The sequence below is a fragment of the Rousettus aegyptiacus genome, unplaced genomic scaffold (assembly GCF_014176215.1).
Source record: "Rousettus aegyptiacus isolate mRouAeg1 unplaced genomic scaffold, mRouAeg1.p scaffold_m13_p_13, whole genome shotgun sequence".
Taxonomy (NCBI): Eukaryota; Metazoa; Chordata; class Mammalia; order Chiroptera; family Pteropodidae; genus Rousettus; species Rousettus aegyptiacus.
In genome coordinates, this window is record NW_023416288.1 from 27,405,486 (window position 1) to 27,427,266 (window position 21,781).

At 33.7% G+C, this 21,781-nt stretch overlaps 1 protein-coding gene and 2 pseudogenes across 1 annotated transcript in view; 1 reads left to right on the forward strand and 2 right to left on the reverse strand.

The window, feature by feature from the left end:
* CRPPA (CDP-L-ribitol pyrophosphorylase A) overlaps positions 1-21,781 on the reverse strand; it is a 218,738-nt gene that overhangs the window by 103,505 nt on the left and 93,452 nt on the right. Inside the window, exons 7-8 of the mRNA XM_016139451.2 lie at positions 2,793-2,885; positions 2,242-2,334 (exon numbers count right to left, since the gene is read on the reverse strand). Coding sequence (XP_015994937.2) covers positions 2,242-2,334; positions 2,793-2,885 — 186 coding nt within the window. The remainder of the gene's footprint in view (positions 1-2,241; positions 2,335-2,792; positions 2,886-21,781) is intronic.
* Positions 5,634-5,752, reverse strand: LOC118611204 (annotated as a pseudogene).
* Positions 11,897-12,015, forward strand: LOC118611189 (annotated as a pseudogene).

Genomic DNA, 21,781 nt, shown 5'->3' on the forward strand with positions numbered 1-21,781 from the left:
CGCAATCATTTCTAGGACAATTCAAAAATCCAGAGACAATTTACTTGACTCTCAATCCAAGAAGGCAGTATGCTTTACTCAACTTTTCCAGTGATGGTCTATCTTAAGGATACAGATTCTAGATATGTTCTAATGACATTTCCAATTATGTTTAATAGCAACCTTAATATCAGCACACTGAGTCTACCTAAGCAACAAGAAAATTGTGAGCGAACAAATATTAATTATGGAGTGATAACTCTCCAATTTAAAGTAAACATTTTACAGTGTTTATAGTATATAGACTTAGAGTATACAGACTTAAAATAATACTTTTTGTAAACTACTTGTGGGAGACATTTCCTCCCTAAATAGAGGATTGTCCATCTTTTCCTTAGTTTGATACAGAACACAAGGAAGCCAAAAAAAATCTGGTATTTACTGGGATATACGAAATGGAACTTGACAGAAGTAAAAAGAAAATTAAATTCAAATATTTATGGGACCAATACAAAGGGCTGGGGTTGAGATGCAACAGTAGAAATGAAATAGGAGAACTCACAGTTTAAAAACACTGTGCGGGGGTAGAGGGGGGGAGGTTGTATCCAATAGAGAGAGGCAGAGGGAAAAGGTAGGAGGAAAATTCAAAGGTAACACAGATTCCCACCTGAATGCCTGAAACAACTGTATTGCCACTAAAAGAAGTCAGCTGATGGGAAATGTGCTTTTGTGATAGATCAGATAGATCTGATATGCTAGGTGTGAGAAGACAGTGAAGTAAACAAACAAATGTACTTGAGAGAATGTTGGAAAATGTATGTCTGAAACTCAGGAATCAAGAGCATGAAAGTGAGCTTTACGTCATATCACCCAAACTGGAAAGAAGAGGAGCTAGATTATTAAATGAAACTAATATGGGTGTGCCTGACAAAGGCCTAGCACTGTGATATCGACTATACTTTTCATTCATTTGAATCCTTACAATGATTTAGAGGAGGTAGGGTTATCAGCTTCATTTCTATAATAAAGAAGGCAAGCCTCAGAAAAGTTAAGAAACTTGACCAAGGAACCGAGGTGTTCTGAGTTCAAAGCCCTTGCTCTCATCACAGCACTGTACTGCCTCTTCAGAATAGAACCTGGTAACGTGGACTCAGTAAACTTGCTAAGCACGTTAATGTGGAGAGAGAAATAGATGGCCAAACACAGGATTCTGAACTTACCACTACCCTACAGAGCATTAGAGACTTCTGGCATTGGGCACATTTCATAATTTTTCTTAAAAAAAAAAAAAGAAAAGAAAAAGAGAAAAAAAACAATAAAAATATCTGTATTTCTGTTAAAATCAGTCACATGTGGAACTTGGGTTTCCATAATCAGCAGGACCATAGAACTTATCTTTAGGGAATATAACCAAATACAACAGGCTGATAAAATAAACCTACCACAAATGCTACTTTGTTTCTACTTGCACTGCTTAGTCTAACGTTACTTATTTGTAGTGCAAATTATCTTTACTCTGTATTAATGATCTTACCTGACAAGAATTTATTTTCCACACATGAAATAGGCCTGAGCATAAGGAACTTGGCAATTGCTAATCAATTATTTTGAGAATTTCACATTTGGAATCCATTCTCATAGAAAAATACTGCAGACTAGATTCTGCTACTCAGCTATTTTGGAAGATATGGCCTCTTATTCTATTACTGTCTGCTTTTTTCTTTGATATATCCCCTCTGCTACACAGTAAAATAGGCCAATCAAGTAAATTCTATACTAAAAATAACACTTTCAGTCATTAACCCTACTTTTTCTGTCCATAGAACAGAAAAGATAAAATGACCTAACAGTAAATTTTCTTTCTTCTCATTTTCTCCTCTTATTTTTTAATTTCAGGGTTTCTTTTCTAATGGCCTCCTGATAATATGCTAAGTAAATCTTTCAAACTATCCAAACAACTAGTCAGTCCACTCAGCAACATGTTTTGCGATTTTAACGAAGTAAAAGAAATGAAATTGGTTGCTAGAGGTTGAATTAAATTGTTTTCCAAACCTGTCACTACAACCAAACAATTGTAATAAAAAAGGCAAGCGGTTATAGAAGTCACAGCAAGAGAATAAACTCAAAAATCTGCAATGAAGAGTTTCTTCTTTCGGGTTTAGAGGGATTTCCTCGGTTTGATGACATTTTGTTAAATAGAACACTTTAATTCCAAGAAAGAAAGCATAGTTTAAAGAGAAAAACCTGCATTAATTCACTTACTGAAATAACAACAACAGGATACAAAATGGAAATATTACTCTCTGTAAGCACATCCAACAATTTCTGGGTTTCTTCAAATTCAGAGGTCTTAACCTAAGAGACCAGAAACATAAAAGTGAAAAGTGGTTCTTAAAGGATTTAAAAGTTAATTCAAGGAGAAAAATGAAGAACTTTAACATAATCATTTAAAATATTTATCATGCTCAATTTTTAAAACATTTTTAAAAGATAACCATAAGTGTATACCTATTAGAATTTGAACTACTTAATTTATTAATGTGTCATCTTACTTGCTTTACAACAAGTATGAGAGAAAACAAAATATCATCTAAAGAAATAGCACTGTCTTTTCATTATGGGAATTAGCTTGTTAGAAAATGCTATTTCCCTATTTCAAAAGATAAAAAATAAAATTTCCCAATATATAATAAATAACCAACTCATCTACCAAAATCTTAAATCGAATATTTAAGAATCAAGAATAATAAGTTATTTTCCACATTATACTTATACAGATCCTCTAGGGCTTTCAATCATTTGTATTTACTTACATTTACACAAATAAAATTGTAGCATTGCTCTAAGATGATTTGCTGAAGATCTCTGCCAGGATGACAAAGAGACCCAGATGTGACTTTTACATGCTAGAAGAAAAAATTAGAGGAAAAAAAGAGTTTACAAATTAGAAAGACCAAACATGAATGTAAACAACTTTGTTACAAATGAGCACAAAATTGCTACAGGCACATAAAGCTAAGGGACATATATGAAAACAAAATAATTGAGGCTTAAATTTATTTGGCTACCAAGAAAAAGACATTTGAACCAGTCCATGAATAATGTTTATTATTGTAGCAAACATGGATATTAGGTAATTGTCTCAGATAAGAAAAATATATATATACAAAGAATGCATTACAGAGAATGTTTGGAATAAAATAAAAAAGTTGATTAGACAGGGATTGTTGGAGGATTCTGGAAGCATGTTAAATTACTAGTTACAAAGAATAGGTTTGACAAAACCTGGAATGACTAGAAGCAAGGAAAGTGATGATAAATTATAATACAGTGATATAAAAAAGAGTTGAACTGAGGCAATAATTATAAGATAAAAGAAGAGATGATGAGATTATTGCTAGAGGTAGTCTCAGACTAGATTTAGAAGGAATGGTACATATTTACAAAAATTTACTAGTAGGATTTTTATTCCATATAGTTCAATATTATAATTAATTTCTATTTTTTCTATTACAATAATATAAACAAGTACTAAACAAGGAATTTGTTTGAATATTTCTGCTATAAAAATTCTATAGGAAGCCACGTTTCAGTGGTTAATAACAGCATTATATTTAGAATGCCTTACAATTTATAATTTTAAAATACACTGCATGTTCTTTGGTAAAGCATCATACTCTGTAACTCTAACAGAGTTAGAATTCAGCTTTAATTATATAGGATTTTGACAAAATATTTGAGAAAAGTAAAGGTTTTGAGGTCTTAGCTTTGGTATAGGAATTGGTCGGCTCATAAATTTCAAAAATTTTATTTTGGTTCATAGTTCTTATTGAGTACAAAATTCAGAGAGAACATTTAATAAAAAATAAAACAAACAAGAACTTCCATAGTCATCAGCCATGTGCTGACAATGAAATAGAGAAGAAATCAGTTTCCTTGTGCAGCATGAAGTTTGTTCAAGGAGTCACATCTAGATGTTACAGACAGACAATTTTTTCAGGGGTTTCTCATATATCCAAACATCTTAAAAGGCATTAATAGCTACTTTACTCCAGATTGGATGTCCATAGCATGCAGACTTGCAAAGAAAGATACACCTCTTCCTGGAGTAAATTTGCTTATGTTTCAGAAAATAGAGAGAGAGAGACATCTCTCTCCCTGGAGCAGATTTGCTTAGCATTCCAAGGCAGTAAAGACAATGTCTCTCTCATTAAGAGGAGGATGGGCTGGTTTGCCAGCAGCTCCCTCTTATCAGGCCAGCACTTCCCGATACCAAGATTCTTCTTTAAGGCAACCCACTGCCTGGCAACACTCAGTCCTAACTGCGTTTTCTGGTGAGACCTGCAATTCAGAAAATCAGTGCTATACTGTTATTCTCCTTACTGGTACTGTTGTGATAGACTGTCTTTTTTCTGACCCTGAAGTTTCATGTCTTTTGCAAATATTTATGATACTGGCATGCATTTTTTAATACAAGTAGGATATAATCCTCAGGTCCCGCCAAGTTTGTGACTTGATGAAATGTGAAATAAGGCAACCACATTATCAGATCTTGACTTTAACCACTGTCAAGTGACATCTGAATTAAAAAAAAAAATTACTTTATAATTTTCTTTTACATGTACATGAATAAGATCTAGGATGAGAACATGAAGAATACTGTGATTTAGCTTTTTAAGTTTTAAAATTGATAAAATTCTTGAGAAAAGGGTATGGGATACTTGGGGACAGAAACATTCATGTTTGTTTTTACCACCGTCAAATGCTTGATAAATAAATTTTTAAAACTTACCAATATTTTTTAAAAAGGTCTTTCAATAAAGAAAAGTATATGTTCTTAAAATAAAATATATATGGAAAAGCTTTTAAAAAGGAAAAAAAAGTCATCCAAAAATACCACTATCCAGAAATAATTACCCTGAACACTAGATAAGTATCATTTCAACAATTCTCTAGTAATAAAATATGCAGTAAGCTGGTGGAAAATAATAAAAAAAAAAAAAAAGATGAAGGAACAAAAGCATTCATATATTCTATTGAAATGGGATCAAAATATACATGGTATTTTTAATTATTTAACGTTAGAAAATATATACATATATAGTAAAACCAAAAGTGCTATTAAAGGTCAGATAATTCTTCACTAGCAGTGAGTTTAGATAGTTTGTAAATGTTAAGAAAAAATATCATGGATAGGGTTAAGGCTGAACTTTCAATATCGATTAATTTCACTTGTAAGCCCATATTTACTTCCTTCTACAAGAGAGAAAGTAATAGCACATTTTAACTTCCACCCACAACCTCATTCTGGTCAATCATATTATTTTCACCCTGACAAGGTTTATTAGATTCATTTCCTAATCTATACACAAAATCCATACAATTTAGACATAATTTATCTGCATTCAAGGAAATTGATTTGTTAAAAATCTCTCCTTTTTAAATTTTTCATTTCAATTAAGTTCTTCATTTGATAAACTTCATCCATAAGTAGTTTTTTTTTTTAACAAAGCTTCAACACTTTTTTTTTACTATTTTAATAATTTTATTTATTTATTTTTTATTTTTTTGATGAGGCAACTCTTGGTTGACCTCGCATATTGCAAGGACCTTGTCAGCTTGCAATCCCTTATCTTTTTTTTAATTACTTTTTACTCTCACAGTACCTGACCTTCTTACATGGTCTCCCATCCAAGTACTAACCAGGCCTAACCCTGCTTAGCTTCTGAGATCAGATGGGATTGGGGTTGTTCAGGGTAGCATGGCTATAGACAATAATTTTATTTTTCAATTACAGTTGGTATACAATATCGTATGTTTCAGGTGTACAACAAAGTGATTGGACATTTATATAACTTACAAATTGATCACCCCAATAAATATAGTACCCATTTGACACCATACTTAGTTATTACAATATTATTGACTATATTCCTTATGCTATACTTTACATACCCATGACTATTTTGTAACTAATTTGTACACATTATCCATATGTTAGATGCCTTTATCATCATTCACATCTATTCTCTTTATTATTTAATTTTTACTTGGAATACACTGTGATTATCTCAAGTTTCACCCTACAGCAATAACCTGACTCGATGTATTCTATTTCTAACATACTACTTAGTTCTATAATAGGGTTGCTCTAGTCTGAATTTTGTTTCCTTAGTTATTCAATCACTCTATTAATTCTTTGCAATGCCCTCCTGAATTTTTAATCTTCTTGAATTTAGATTTTTACTGAGCTCTTCTATAGAACCAAAAGATATTAGAATATTTTGGGGGTTAGAAATAGACTTGAGGTTTCCTCCAGATTTTTAAAATCTGACTTGAATGTGAATCATTTTATAGTACGAATTATATGAATTACAGAGTTTTCTAAATTTTTTGTTTGGTTTTGTTTGACCAGTTGGAGAGTTAAAAATGGTAGGCACTGATAGATTTCCCCTCCACAGAGAACTGAGGGATCTTGTCTGACTTTCCCCTGGCCTTCATTTCAGCCCCTCAATCTGCTTCTCTCTAAATTAAAAATATAAGAATGATCTGAATTTAATAAAGCATCTTTTGCCATATAAAAATGTCTTGACGCTCCGTGGATGGGGTTTAAAAGACATAAGGAGCCAGGTCATCATCTGTTTTTTCTCTTGACTGTTACTTGTGGAATTTATGCATGAAGTTGGGTCTCTTACCTACGCTGGCTGTTGTTAGCAATTTTGTTGGCTTGATTTACTATTTGTGGGTTGTTTAATCATGGGAGGAGGGAGATTTTGTAAATGATGTTTTCCTGATTGTCACCATTATTTTTAAATAGTTCAAGGAATTATTGTATTTTACTTGTCTGAGCCCCTTTGGGCTACTATAACAAAATACCATAGCTTGGGTAACTTAAACATTTCTTTCCCCCAGTTCCGGAGGCTGGGAAGTCCAAGCTCAACGCATGGTACAGATTCCCTTTCTGGTGAGGGGATGCTTCCTTGTTCAAAGACAGCAGTCTTCTTGCCGTGTCCTCACAGGTAGAAGCTCTCTGGGGTCTCTTATAGCAGCACCAATCCCATTCACGAGGGCTCCACCCCCATGACCTCATCATCTCTGAAAGGCCCTACTTCCTAATACTATCACTTTAGGGGAAGGATTTCAATGGAAGAATTGAGGGAGAGAATACATTTGGTATATAGAACTTGAGTATCATACAACAAAAAAGGATTCACTAAACATTAAGGGTATTTTAAGATCAATATTCCTAAAACAGAGCTTCATTTCACTTTTTTCAATTAAGAATATGCAATTTTATATATACATATATATTACAAGAATGTGGAATTCCTACTAGGTTAAATCTAAGATTGCGAATTTGTTATTAAACTCCTCCATAATCTATTTACAGTCTATTCAAATCTCAACCACTTAACTCCACTCTTCACAGACATTCTTAAACTCTAAGGCCATTTTCCTTGACTGTCACAAACACTGAGCTCGTTGTTGCCTGTGATGGCTTCAGTTTATATGGACTTCAAAATATACTTGTTTCCTTATTAATACTAATATATATAGCTTTATATATATTATAAATATATATACTTTTTAAATTATATGTGTATACATATTTTTAAACTCAATTATTAACAATAAATAAATATAATATAATAAGCTCTTAGAAAATGGATATATATAGAAAGGACAGTGCCCAGCCACAGTGTCAATCATTATTATTAAAATATATGTTCTATTATGTGATAAATTAAAAACTCCAATTAAAGATAAAGTCACTCATCAACTAATGCCTACAAAAACAGAAATGCATACACGGTATTTTTACAAAAGGCATTAAAGGCATTTTTGTACCCCCTTAAAAAACATAAAATGAAATCGTATTTTTTTCTTCTTGAAATTGAGACTCTTTTAATAATTGTTTCCAGTTAAGTGTATATCTTTAATTTGGTCATACCGCTTTCCTCCCAACTGGAAAACAATATTTTCCATGCATGATAAAAGAAATTCAGATTTAAGCTAAATATAGCAATAGACCCATTGACACCTTTCATAAACAAAGGCTGCATTAGACAATACTATTAGGTTGTTTATGAATAAGCTCTTCAGCATCATGGTATGCTGTCACTGCTAATGTTACCCTACCAAACACAGCAAGTGGGGCAGTCTGCTGGCTAGAAGGAGCCCTCGTACTGTAAATATTTTGGTTCAAAGAACATTTAAAACAACCTTCTAATGTGTTCAGTAAAATTAAAGTATACGAAAAAAATAAAATAATTTCCTTATAGCATAACAAATAATAATTTAGAAAAGATTTACTATTCGCTAAATACAAACATCTGCATATTCAAAATACTATTTAAAGCATAGATCTTAGGAAGAGAAACGGGTTGTCAAAAAAATGTTTTCCATGTCGAGAAGAGTTAAGGCTTAACTAAGGCTGAAAGGCTTTGGTTCCAGTCCCATGAGTCAGGTTCAAAAATGTGTTTCTCTTTTTACAGACAGAACATGTTGGCTGAATCATCTCTGATTCTGAATCCATCAATTTTTCACCTCCTTCCCATTCAAACAATGGCACTAATTGGATATAAACAAGGGACTGAGAGAGAGATGCACTTACTCTCTGCTGTGTAAACAACACTAAGAATTAAAAGTCTTGTGGCTGCCAGGGGCTGGGGTGTGGAGAAAATGGGGAGACTGTTGGTCCAAGGGTACAAAATTTCAGTTACGCAAGATGAATACATTCTGGAGATCCAATGTACAGCATGGTGACTGTAATTAACAATATTGTATTGTATATTTGAAATCTGCTAAGATAGTAGATTCATAAGTGTTCTTACTAAAAAAAAAAAGTAAAAAAATGGTAACTATATGAGGTGATGGATAAGTGAATTAGCCTGACTGTGGTGATATATTTACTTCAAAATATCAAGTTGTATACCTTAAATATGTACAATTCTTATTTGTTAATTACACCTGAATAAAACTAGGGAGGAGGAGTTTTTTCTATATCGCAAATGCAGATTTTTTAAAGGAATCTTCTGTTGTTTTGGCTGCTGCCAGCTAAAGGCTAAGACTGGGCTGTCAGCTCATCGGTCACTGTCTTTATCAGTGGAGTTGTCTCTGGCCTGTCTTCAGTGCTATGTCTGGACCTCCAGCCAGAGAATTATGGCTCAGAGCCTCTCCATCAATATTTTTAGCAATCTTCACCTGAAATACTCCTTTAGGTAGTATTCACTATTTTCAAATTTTTGAGTTTCCAATTAAAATTTACTTCATGGTTATTTTTAGACTTTTGTGGAGGTTTTTTCCACTTAGCATTGTGTATTTACTAAATTATTGTTATTTTTATGTTTTTTAAGAATTCAGTTTTAAAGCTCCTTTTTGTAGGTAAGAACATGGCTTCTGGAGCCAAGCTCCCTGGATTTGAATCTAGCTCTGCAACAAACTTACTGTGACTATATTAATTAAACCCTGTGGCTCGGTTTACTCATTAGTAAAATAAATATCTCATAAATTGGTATATAGTTAAATTAATATGTGAGAGTCAAGAATGAACTTTTCCAGGAATTCTTCCCTATAGATTGAATTCCTGGAAAGCTGCAGAGAAAAATTCTACAGCTTTTAGGCAATGAATCTTGGTAGAGTTTTGAGGTGATAAATGAAACAGGTTACTACTATTCTGTCATGTTAAATAAGCTATGGATCCCCAAACAGGAATACTAATTTGGTGGATCATACCAATGGCCCTCTACTTCCTATGCTGCCACCACAAGATTCAGGTCTTAGCCTGTTGGACATACCAAAGAAAGTCTTGATATTTTCCCAATCCTAAATGCTGGGCAGCCAGAACCAAGAACCAAGGTTCTGCTATGTTGCACTGGTGTTGAATCCTAGTCCCTTATCACACCAAGGAAAGAGTTGATCATTCCTTAATTATGCAACTAAAAGCCACATTGCACAAAGATTGGAGCCTAGCACCCAGCCTTGAAGATCCATTTGCGATGCTACATGGTGCACTGGACGTTGCTTCTGTTCTTGAGGCCATGGACTTTCCCCAGTTATCACTGTTCTAGAAAGTCTGAAGTCCAGTGTGAGTGCTCTCATGTCATTCATCTGTGTTTGCTTGAATATATGTAAAGCACTTGCATCCTTGCATATAGTGCTATATGAAATGTTTCCTACTATTATTTCACTCATTTTCATTTAACTTCTGCTTTTAAATGACACTTTAATACATCACCGCATCTCCTCATGCCCTTCGTATTTAATACCTTGCTTTTACTGAGACTTTACTATTTGTCATAATCTGTGCTAAATACTTTAAACAAGTATCTTACTAAAATCATATAGCACACCTATGCATATATTATCCACATGTTATGGATAAAAAAGCCAAGGCACTAAAGTTGAAATAACCTGTCTCAGATCACACACCAGTAAGGGTATCCAGACGAAGGCCTATTGAACCCCTAGGTCCACATACTTACCTCTAAAGTACAGTGGGTTTCAGTTTATCCCAGGTGACCATTATCTCAATAGTCACAAAATCTTCACTCAGAGGAGAGTGATGCTACAAGTTCCCAAAGTCAGCTAGGAGAAACACTTCATCTGGAGGAAATCATTTGAGTACTAAAAAGCTTAACTGCTGCCATATACAATCCCAACTCAGATAATTTCTGTGAGTCCTGGACAGGGAAGAAAGTAACTAAGAAAGGTCCTCCAAGTCGGATTCTCAGATTTGATCCTGGAAAACAGTAAAGTGCTCTGAACCACTGCATTCACCATATGCTGAGCAGCTGGTGATAGTCGCTGGAGTGATAATTGTGGTAACGTCCCCTTTAAAACAACCCTCCTTTTGTGTATCCCTCTCTCGTACTGTTAAAATTCCCTTTGAAGGCCAACTATTGTTCTGATGCAAAAATACAAGGATTGTAGAATGGGAAATACAGGCCCTAATCCCAGCAAACCTAAGCACTGTCACAAAAAATTCAAGGCTCCCATTTTATCATACAAAGTATACATCCTAAGCTAGACAGTGTCTACACCAAAAATAAAGCTACCAACTGCACATCTGCTCAAGTTTATTTTTTCCATTGAGTTTTACTACAAAATGGTATACTTCAAATAACTAATAGGCAATGTTGTAGTAAATGAAAAATGAACTGGCAGTAACTCACATAAATCATGTTTGGCAGGCATATTTTGTAAATATTATGCATGTTGTCATTCTGTAAATGACAGAATGATATGTTAAAAAGGTATGTGAAGCAATATGACCTCTTTATGTTTCTTAGTAATGCATAAAACATTTGCAAGTTGAGAATTGGCAAGCTAACATAAACAAATCTTATCTGTCTTAATTAAAATAAAAGTCACAAAGAGAGTATCCTATACACTGATGGATTAGTTTCATTCATTCAACCAATAAATATTTATTGAGGGCTCTGAGCTAGACACTAGATTGTATGTTGAAACTATAGCAACGAACTAGACAAAGTTTCTATCTTCATGAAACTTAGATCATACTGGAGAGAGAAAATAAAGTTTATAGTTGCATTTCTCCAATTTCAATATGCATAAGAATCTCTGGGAATCTTGCTAAAAATACAGATTTTTACTCCATTAGATATGTGGTGGGGTCTAAGAATACACATTTCTAACAAGCTTCCAGTTGGTATTGCTGTAACTGGCCCATGGATCACACTTCAAAGCAGCAAGATAATTTGAACCCATGTTAATCTAACAGTCCTCTTTCATTTTCAGTAGATATGTGTACTCAGTGTGTCTCCAAGTAACAATCAGAATAACTTTAACCTTGACAGTTGCAAAGCTACTGCCTTTTATTTAAAATAAATTACTCATATCTTTATTAACTCTATCAGTATGACAAACATAAGTGACTTAAAGAATACATCATTTTGTCTACAGCCATGCCATCCTGAACAAGCCATATTCCATCTGATCTCAGAAGCTAAGTATGATTGGACCTGGTCAGTACTTGGATGGGAGACCACCTAGGAAGACCAGGTGCTATAGGTGTAAAAATTTTTAAAATAAGTTATTGTAGCAGACAAGGTCCTTGCAATCTGTGAGGCCAACCAAGCGTTGCCTCACCTAAAAAAAAAAAAAAAAAAAAAAAAAAAAATCATCATTTTTACCTTTTTTCCCCTCAAATTCTTGCCAAATTTATAACATAATCTAATTTACATTTATAAAATTTTATCCTTTTCTAAGTAATGCAGACACTGCCCAGATATGTCAGTATAATTAGAGCCTATTTTCCACATACATGTACCCTAATAAAGTACATACGAGTAAACTGTATTCCAGTCAAAATGTCATTAATTTGAAATTACTAATTAGAATCCTACCAAAAAATACTGTTTCCAATCAGTTTTATAGATTATTTAAACAGTCTACCAAAAAACTACAGTTTATATCTTTAGCTATGTATTCATTAGAAATTACAAATATGATACACGTAGCTTTACCCCCAAGGCATTGTAAAATTTGACTGTGCATGAAATGAAATAGGTTATATTAGCAGTTCTTAACTGGAGGCATCTTTGTCCTTAGGAGAAATTCAGCAATGTCAGGAGACATTTCCAGTTGTCACAAGTAGGTTGGAGAAGCACTGCTGGCATCTACTGTCTAGAGGGCAGGGATGCTATTAAACATTATACAACGCACACACAGGTCAGCCTCCAGAACAAAGAATTATCTTCATCGAAATGTCAATAGCACAGCTATTGTAAAATTCCAGATTAGAGAAAGAGCTGTAGCTCTTTTGTCTTCAAAATTTAATCATGAATTAATAACTAACACCCAAAACAGTAAAGTTCTAACAACTTTAAAGCTTTAACATATATAAGTAGTCATCCTTTTTAAAAAGTAAATGCTAACATTGCATTTCATCAGACAAATGTCTTCAAGTAATTTTTAAATTACATTATACCACAAATGTGACAAGTGTGTTCAAAATGGTTAGATGAGATATATATTAAAACAGATTCTCAGCTCAATAACCTCTATCTGCTACCTAGTTTTTATATTCTCTAATTTTAAATTAGGAATTTACAAGAAGAAAACTAAAATCAGCTATAAACATGTATTATAGCTTAGTAATGAATCTTTCACAGGTAATCACAAAGAAACTATGCACTATACTATTAAGGATATTTAATATCACTCCAATACTTATACAATCCAAATATTGCCATTATAATTCTTCAAGGCCTACACAGTGAGAAAACTATTTTTCATTAATGTATTTTCCTCTAGACAAATATATAATTGCTACATTTGAATATAAAATTTCCATCTCATACAATTTTCCATTATGAGTTACATATTAGTAACCCATTGAATACTAATCATTAGCCTATAGGTTCAAAATGTTTTTGAAATATTAAAGATAAGTTAACATTCTGAGCAAAAATAACAAAAACATGATCATGTAACTTATTTCAGAAGTGTGTGAACATGTGTGTACCTCAGGATCGTTTGAAAGTAGCACATTTCTAGATAATATAGCAAGGTAGATTCTTATTACAGATTCTAAAGTATACCTTAAAATATTGCTTATGGGCCTGTTTCTTCATCCCACTGTAATACCCTCTTCAGAGATGATTTTTCCCTCACTGTCTCTCTCTCCTTTCCTGACAGAAAGCTGCTGTTCACAAACCTACTGTTGCTAACTCCAATTCATCTAATCTCTACAACATCTGCTATTTCCCCTTCTCTTCCCACTGTTTGTGAAAAGTTTTCTGGTTGGGAAATCAATTAGAAACTTCATGGGTGTACTTTGTGTTCTAAGCTTCTCAACTGTTCACATGATTGATGGATGCCCAGAAGCTACGTCTTTATCTCTAGAAACATATTTGGCTGATGTCCAGGTGGAGAGGTTTTTCAGAAGCTTTCTTATTCATCATCCTTTCACCATTAACCACAACTATTTATCTGGCTCCCACCATGTGCGCAAAGGATCAGCACTGTGCAAGTGATCAGTGATAAAAGAGACGGTGAAAGAGATGTACGTACGAATAAATGACAATAAAAATAGGATGTGCAGAATGGCACCACTGTCGGTGAGTAGTTTAGGAACTCCAAGAACCATATAAATGGGGACAACTTCATGGAAAGAGTAATATTAAACTAAGCCCTAAAGGAAACATAAAACGGAAAAGTAGGAATGCCATGCAATCAAGCAGAATGCTGAGAGAAAGAGAATGAGAGAGAAAACTACATAATTTCAAGGTGTGAGCAAGACAATAGGTTGGACCACAATAGCGATAAGATTCATTGAACCTTGTGAAAGGATCTGTATAGTTTTTGAAAGATCTGAAATAAATGATCAAGTTGTACAGACTCTATTTGACTCACATGCAGTCAACAGTCATTGAAGCTATATAGTATCAATAGATAAAGCAAGAGAGAGAAAGAGATGTTTACCCTAAGCAGATAAGTTCTTGTAGGCTTTGGAAATAAGTTTTTGTGTAACAAGATGCCATGGATAATTTTTTCTGACCACAACCTCAAAGGGATATACTTGGTTCAGTTACCCCAGAACAACAAAAGCTCTGGAGCTATTATTTGGTTAAAGCCACCAAAATAATAGAATAATCTACCTTTTGTTGTTACAAAGTAGAGTTATACTGTATGCAAATAGCTGAAATAAAATAGAACTTCAAACTCAATAATTAGAGGAAACAAATTAATAAGTATAAAATGATATTTTAAAAACATTATTTTTCCTATATTCAGAACCAAAAAAATTAATAAAATGAAGTAAAATTACAGTGAATAAGCTCTAAAACTATGTCTCAATTTCAATAGTGGAGGAAAATTAGTATATACATGCATCAAAATCAACTGTTGAAGGTTAAAAACTATAATCTGCATGCCAAAGAACAATTTTTTCAGCTCTTTATAAGGATTTTCCTTCTAAACATATTTATTGTGTGTGTAAAATCAATTAATTTCCTAAATTAGAAGACCTAACTTTGACAGATACATGTCCAAAGCTAGATGTTGGCCATTCTTTTGGTTTACTTGCTTAACTCAGTATAATGGTTGTCTAGAACTTGTGAACATAGACCTCATTCCTAAGTGGACAATGTGGAATATCATTTTCACAAATTAACCATCTGGTTCTTTTAAAAGAAAAGTCATATTTCAATGTCTCTGTGTCTCAAAGATATACACATATATAAAAGGTGAAGATATATTAAGTATGCAAAGAAAAAGTAGAGGAAGTGGCATTTAAGAAAGATTATACTTACTCCCTCATTAATAACCATATTCTAAAATCATGACAACCAATTATAATTATAAACTCTTAATTTTATTAGATACAGCATGGACATAATTAATACCATCCCAAGCTACTAGGTGGTCCAATAATTTTGAATTTTGAACCTTCTTTTTTACCTCTGGAAAACTGATCAGGGAATCTGGCTAACATCCCAAACAAACAGAATGAATTTAATTGGATGGTCTTCAGCTAGTTTCTGCAGTCCTGTACATACACCAAAACCACATATTCTAACCAAATTAATTGTATTGGGATGTTCAGAATCAGGGGCCCAATAGGAGTGTTTACAGTGGTATTTCAGTTATTACACTGTACTTCATAGTGTTCAGCTTCAAAAAATAAAAATCCTGTATCTCTAAACTAAAATATTTTGTCATAATATGTATCAAAAGAAGCATAAAATAACCCTATTTGGAATGAGTCTTACGATGCTGCCATGACTTAATTTGTTGTTTCTTTTATTTCTGCTTTTCTTCTTAGTTCATTTGCTATTTTTGATGTTTTGTTTGACTAATATGTCATACGCCGAATTTAGTTTGGTCTGTAAGAAAAGGCAGACATCCATACACTGGACATAACCCTGAGGGCATTGGAAAAATAAACTAGGTATCACAGAGAGCCTTGAAGAAAACCGAAGCATGCCTTACACCCAGGAAAACAAATGATTTTCAGACATATCCTGCTTGTCATTTGTGGTTACACAAAACAATAATTAAATCATGTGCTCCAGGAAACAGGAAGGCGTGGATAAGCAAAATACATGAAAAGCCCCTATAGACCATGTTTGTTCAGAACATAGATCAGCATTCTTTATAAGCTCTATTTATTTTAATACAGGAATGAAAACTGAGTTGAAGACACATGTGTTTTTAGGGGTTAATATGATATCTGAAAACATTTAAATCCTATATGTATTCTTCTATACAATTTTACTTTTAAGAAGCAGCAGCCAACCTAATATTTTTTATTGACGTAAATTAGATCATGTCATCAGTTCCAGCTACAGTCTTCTATCGCCTCATTTTGCTCTTAGGACAAAATATAAGTAATAGTAGTGGCGGTGGTGGTGGTGGTGGTAACAGCCTTAGTCGGCTTAATATAGCTTACAAGGCTGCATCTAGGTCTGTCCCCATCTCTATCCTCACCTTCTGCCAGTCTACCCCAATTGTAATCACTTCACTTGAGCCACAGAAATCTTATTTAAGCAACCATGAATGATGATCTTTATGTGCCTTTCATATACCATTCTGGCTGGATTTCTCTTTAAATAGGTAACTCCTGATTATCCTTTAGACTTAATAAACGGCAAATCCACCAAGAGACTGCAGCTCACTCCCCTTCACTCCCAATTTCAGTCATTTTCCAGGGCTCTCTTACATGAGCACACAGTTTACTTATTCCTTATTAAACATATTTTTGCATTTCTTTACTGTTTTATCCCTGACTTAACAGTATGTTCCTTGAGGACAGAGAATAATACTTGCTCCCTATATCAAGTGACTAATTCATTTATTATTTGGTAAATAAATTAGTAAATTAAGGAACTAATGAAAAACAGATCACGTCTTCCTACGTTTGAATTCCTTACTACTCTCAGCACAGTGAACTTTTAGCATAAACTATTCTTCAACATTTGTTGAGAGTTGGGAAGAAGGTGAGTGGTCTCATCCACCACCGTCTGCTACTCTAATGTATCTCTGGAGATCTCTACCTCCAAAGCAGATAGGTTCCATGAAATACTTCAAACTCCTTAAGAAATCAAAGAAGGACTATAAGAAGCCTGATAATAAAACCCTGAAATTTAGGTGTAAGTATGAGATTTAAGAAATGTGCATGTGTATAAAGGGGTGTGGGTGTGTCCCTTACCCAGTTAGCTCCTTCTTTTAGTTGTTAACAACCTCTTCCATGTACATGGTGAGTCAGAGTTTAGACAGTCAGTTCACCCCTAAAGTATATCTCAATTATCTAGCAAAGTATACTCAATCTCTTCCTTTCGTTTCAATGGGAACCATTTTTTTTTTTTCTTTTCATGCTAGTAAAACAGTTCTCCCATTGTGTGCTGAGCAGCTCCACACCCACACTGATCTGCTCTACAGGTGCCAGGGTTTCAATAGGTGACTTCAACCTTTTTAAATGTTCTTTTCAAAGTGAGACAAAAAACTCAAAGAGGTAAAAATGTTGGAATACTTAGCATTTTGCGTTTATCTCTAAGTCCCGGGCTAAAAAATGCCACCAGATAAAGCTGTCCTTATAAGGAGAGAGAAAAATTATAAAAACTAGATAATTTCTTTTCGAAGGGGACTTCTTTCTGACCTTAGGTATAAATCCTCTGTCAAACTTAAAAATCTGTCTTTTACTTCTTTTAGTTCACCTTTCCTTAAAAGGATATTAAGTAGAAATCATAAAGAATCAACTAGCACCTGCACTCATGAGTTACATGATCTTAGGCAAACCATGAAACCACAAGAATTCCCTATTTCTATTTATAAAATGAAGGGGAAAGTCATGTCATGTTATTTTAAAAGATTAAGGTGCATAGCACTGTCTCTGGCCCATAGAAAGAACTCCAAAATTGCTGGCATTGTGGCTGTTTGAGAGAAAGCATTCTGATAAGTCCTAGTATGGTTTAATAGTTTTTAGGCAAGCTTAGAAGCCATAATAGATTTAGCAGAAATGAATGATAACTCCCTTTCCAAGGTCAACCCGGATTCTCTAAGTTAACAGGACACACAAATCTCAGTTTTAGAAGTTCTACATCATCTCTTACTTTAAAAAAAAAAAAAACTGATATATTTCCTTATAGGCAGATATTACAATTAAGGGGTAGTTGAGAAACAGTGGAATTGTTTTTCTTTTGAATATCTGTAAACAAGAAGGATTTCAAAAACCAAAAGCCTATTAATAACATCTACCACGGAACCAATATTTGTGGGTAGGGTTAAACTGCCAGCAACTATAAAGAGCCACAGAGTTTAAGAAACTGTGCAGGAGAAAGTGGAAGGAAAAAAGGAGTGAACACACACACACACACACACACACACACACACACACACACTCATCTCTGGATAGCTTATCAGGTCATTCTGGAAATAGTAGCAGAGCAGAATAGAGGAGACACTTTTGTAGGTTCCAATTCAAAGGGTGAAAATAAAGGAGCCACGTAAAGCCACACATCACTCTGCTGGGATATCTGGGAGCCTGGGTGTAAAGAACACTCACAGCTAATAAAGGGAAGCATAGATCAAAGCACTAGCCTGAGAAGAAGTCTAGGTTGATGAAGAGAGGTGCACTATGAACGAAGAAAGAGAAGACCCAGGTAAAGGAGAAGGCCAACAGACGCAGAGGCTCAGAAAGAACATGACCATCTCTTTCCATCTGTTCCTGAAAACAACTGAATAAGGAGCATCATGCCAGTAAGCCAAAAAATTATTATGATCCACTCCTTCCTCCTGAAAATAAATAAAACTTTCTTACTTAAAAGGGAGAACATTGAGAGGATCTCAAGAAATCTCATATAAATTTAATATATGGAATAAAAGGGGGTAAGGAGCAAAATAGTAGGGACAACATAATGTCCCTATAGGCAATACATGCACATTGGAAAGATATGATCACAAAACAGATGAAAATGGCAACCCGACATTTAATAATAAGATACACAGAATTAAGAAATGATATAACTATAAAAGTAAGAATTGGAATAAATCAGAAATTTATTAGAACAAGAAAATTGAAAAAATAATGTTTCAGAAATGAAGAGTAAATTAGAAAGATAACAAAATTGAATAAATACAATAGATGATGCCTAAAGAGAAATTTAAGATTGGAAATATGAAATTTTTAAGATCAAAGGACATTTAAGAAACCCAAGAGAAAGTACTAGCTATAAAAATGGGCAAGGATTATATAACCTTCATGAAATAGAAACCTTTGAAAAAGAAAACAGGAAATACTAAAAACAATAATGCCATAAAAAGTTTAATGAAATAAAAGATGTGAAATTATACACACACAATAAAAACTCTGTGTACACAGGAATATTAACCCAAAATGGTTAACAATTAGAAAATTCTAGTAAAAATAATTTGTCAAGGAAAAAATATGTCCTTGGGCATTGAGGAGAGACCAAATCATTTATAAGACAAAGGAAATCAGATTTTCATCGCACTTGATCTAAACACTTTATGACAGAAGAAAATGAAGAGGCAGATTTAAAATTCTCAAAAAAATTTTTTAAAGCAAAATTTTTTTTATCTAGCCAAATAAATGTGTAAGTATTCATCCACAGAAAAATGTTATTCATATGTAAGTACTTGAGAATACTGCATCCAGGAGCCCTCCCTAGGAAATCTGTCAGAGGTTTAGTTTCAGAGAACCAAAATGATTTATTTGCAAGATATCATACATTGCTTTCTGGTGAACATTAAACATATATTTACTTACAAAAGAAAAAATAGATAATGGTTTTGAGGGAGACAGTACAGTATATAATAACACATGAATGGGAGAGTATATAAAATGTAAGAAAAGTATTGACTAGTGATTTAAAAGTATATTAATTTAAATTAGATACTGAAAAAGGGAAAGTAGGAGGAAGAAGACATTACTTAATATCAATGTTGCCCAGAAGAGAGAACCATTATACAATAATCAAAATATTTAGGTTAATAAATAAAATACGAAGGTATTTTATAACAATATTAATATGAAGGTAGTCATCAAAGGGGAGGGAAGAAGAAACCATAATAAATGTCAAGAGATATATACTATATAGATACAAAAACGAGAATAAATAAACCTTAAAATTTTGAAAAAGTGGTTATTTATAAAAGAGGAAGGCAACAGGGTACAGAAGGCAAGGATAAAAGTTATACTTCTTTGAACATAATTTGCTTTGTAGATTTGAGTTTGACACAACAAAATGTCATACCTAATTAGAAAACATTTCTTTTTGTTTTTTTTTTAAAAAAAGCAATGCCTAAAAATAAAATCAGGAAAATAAGGCAAATGATTTTGTGTATTCGGTTAGTGGCATAACCATTCAAAAGTACTATTCCGAATGATTTTAAAATACTAAAAAAAAAAAAAATCTTTAAAAAATTAGTCATTCTTTTATCTGTTGGAACGTGAAAAATTGCTAGCATGGTTTATATTGGATAGAATTGCATTTTATTCTGGACATTATACTCATTCCTTGGTGAGAACATGTCCTCACACCATTAGGTTTGGCTAGATAGCTCCTCTTGCCTGTCACTGATTCCAAAATGATTCAGATTTTTCTGATCAACTCCGGCATTTTTCATATAGAATTTCTAGTAGGCTCAAGGACTAAGGACTAGTATCCTTATAAAATAGATTATGTCTCCACTTATTTGACTAAAGAATTACAGTTCACATGGATGATGATTTCAATGAGGAAATCCGGGGTACAATAAGGCAAATTTCTGATATTTAAAGAAGACAGACATATACAGTACTGCCTCGCATGCCACAGAAAGCTAGGATGGCCATGTCAGCAGGCATTTTCTTTTTCAACTCAATAACAGGTATAAGTTTGTGGTAGGCAACCTCTAAAATAGACCCCCTGATGTTTCCTATACTTTCCAACAATTCACAACCTCATATAATTCCCTCTTCTTGAATTTGGGTTGAAAATATTGACTTGCTTTAAAGGAACAGAATATGACAGATGTGATAGGATGCCACGTCTAAGATTAGGTTACAGAATTACTGTGCCTCCCACCCTAAATGCCATGCTGTGAGACAGCAATATGAGGTCAACATGGTAGGGGACTGAGGCCTGCCAACAAGCACACGGCTAAATTTGGGTCCAGAATCCATTTGCACATCAAGTCTTCAGATAAGACTACAGCTCCAGCCTACAGACAACTTCATTGTAATCAAATGAAAATCCTTGGCCAAAGGAACCCAGCTAAGCTATGTCTAGATGCCTGAGCCACACAAACTATGAGCTAATATATGTATTATTTAAATTAAATTTTGAGATAACTAGGTATGCAGCAAACATAGTACAATATATAATATAATATTCAGCTCTGTAATAACAAGTCATGATCATTTATGCATCTGTTTATCTATTCAACATTCAATAAATGTCCCCACTGTATTAAGGCGGCATTAGACCTCAAATGGTGTTGGAGAATGTCTCATAGAACATAATAGAAGGGTACATGTATAAGACTATAGGAAAAGGGTAGGCAGGGAAAATGACATCCTAGGTGAAGGCTCTGGAGGTATAAAAGTAGTATCAAATTTAGAAAACTGAAAGAAGTGGAGCTGGCCTGAAGAGTAAACAGTGTGGAGAGTGCAGGGTTATGTGGTGTGGGTACCAATTAAGAGGGCAGATTTTGCTATCACAGGAATGCAAGTGCATCTCCATGTTCCTGTTCTGCCACTTCATAGGGACAGTTTAGACATTCTCCCTGTACCTCAGTTCTCTCACCTGGAAAATAATGATGATAGCAATTATAT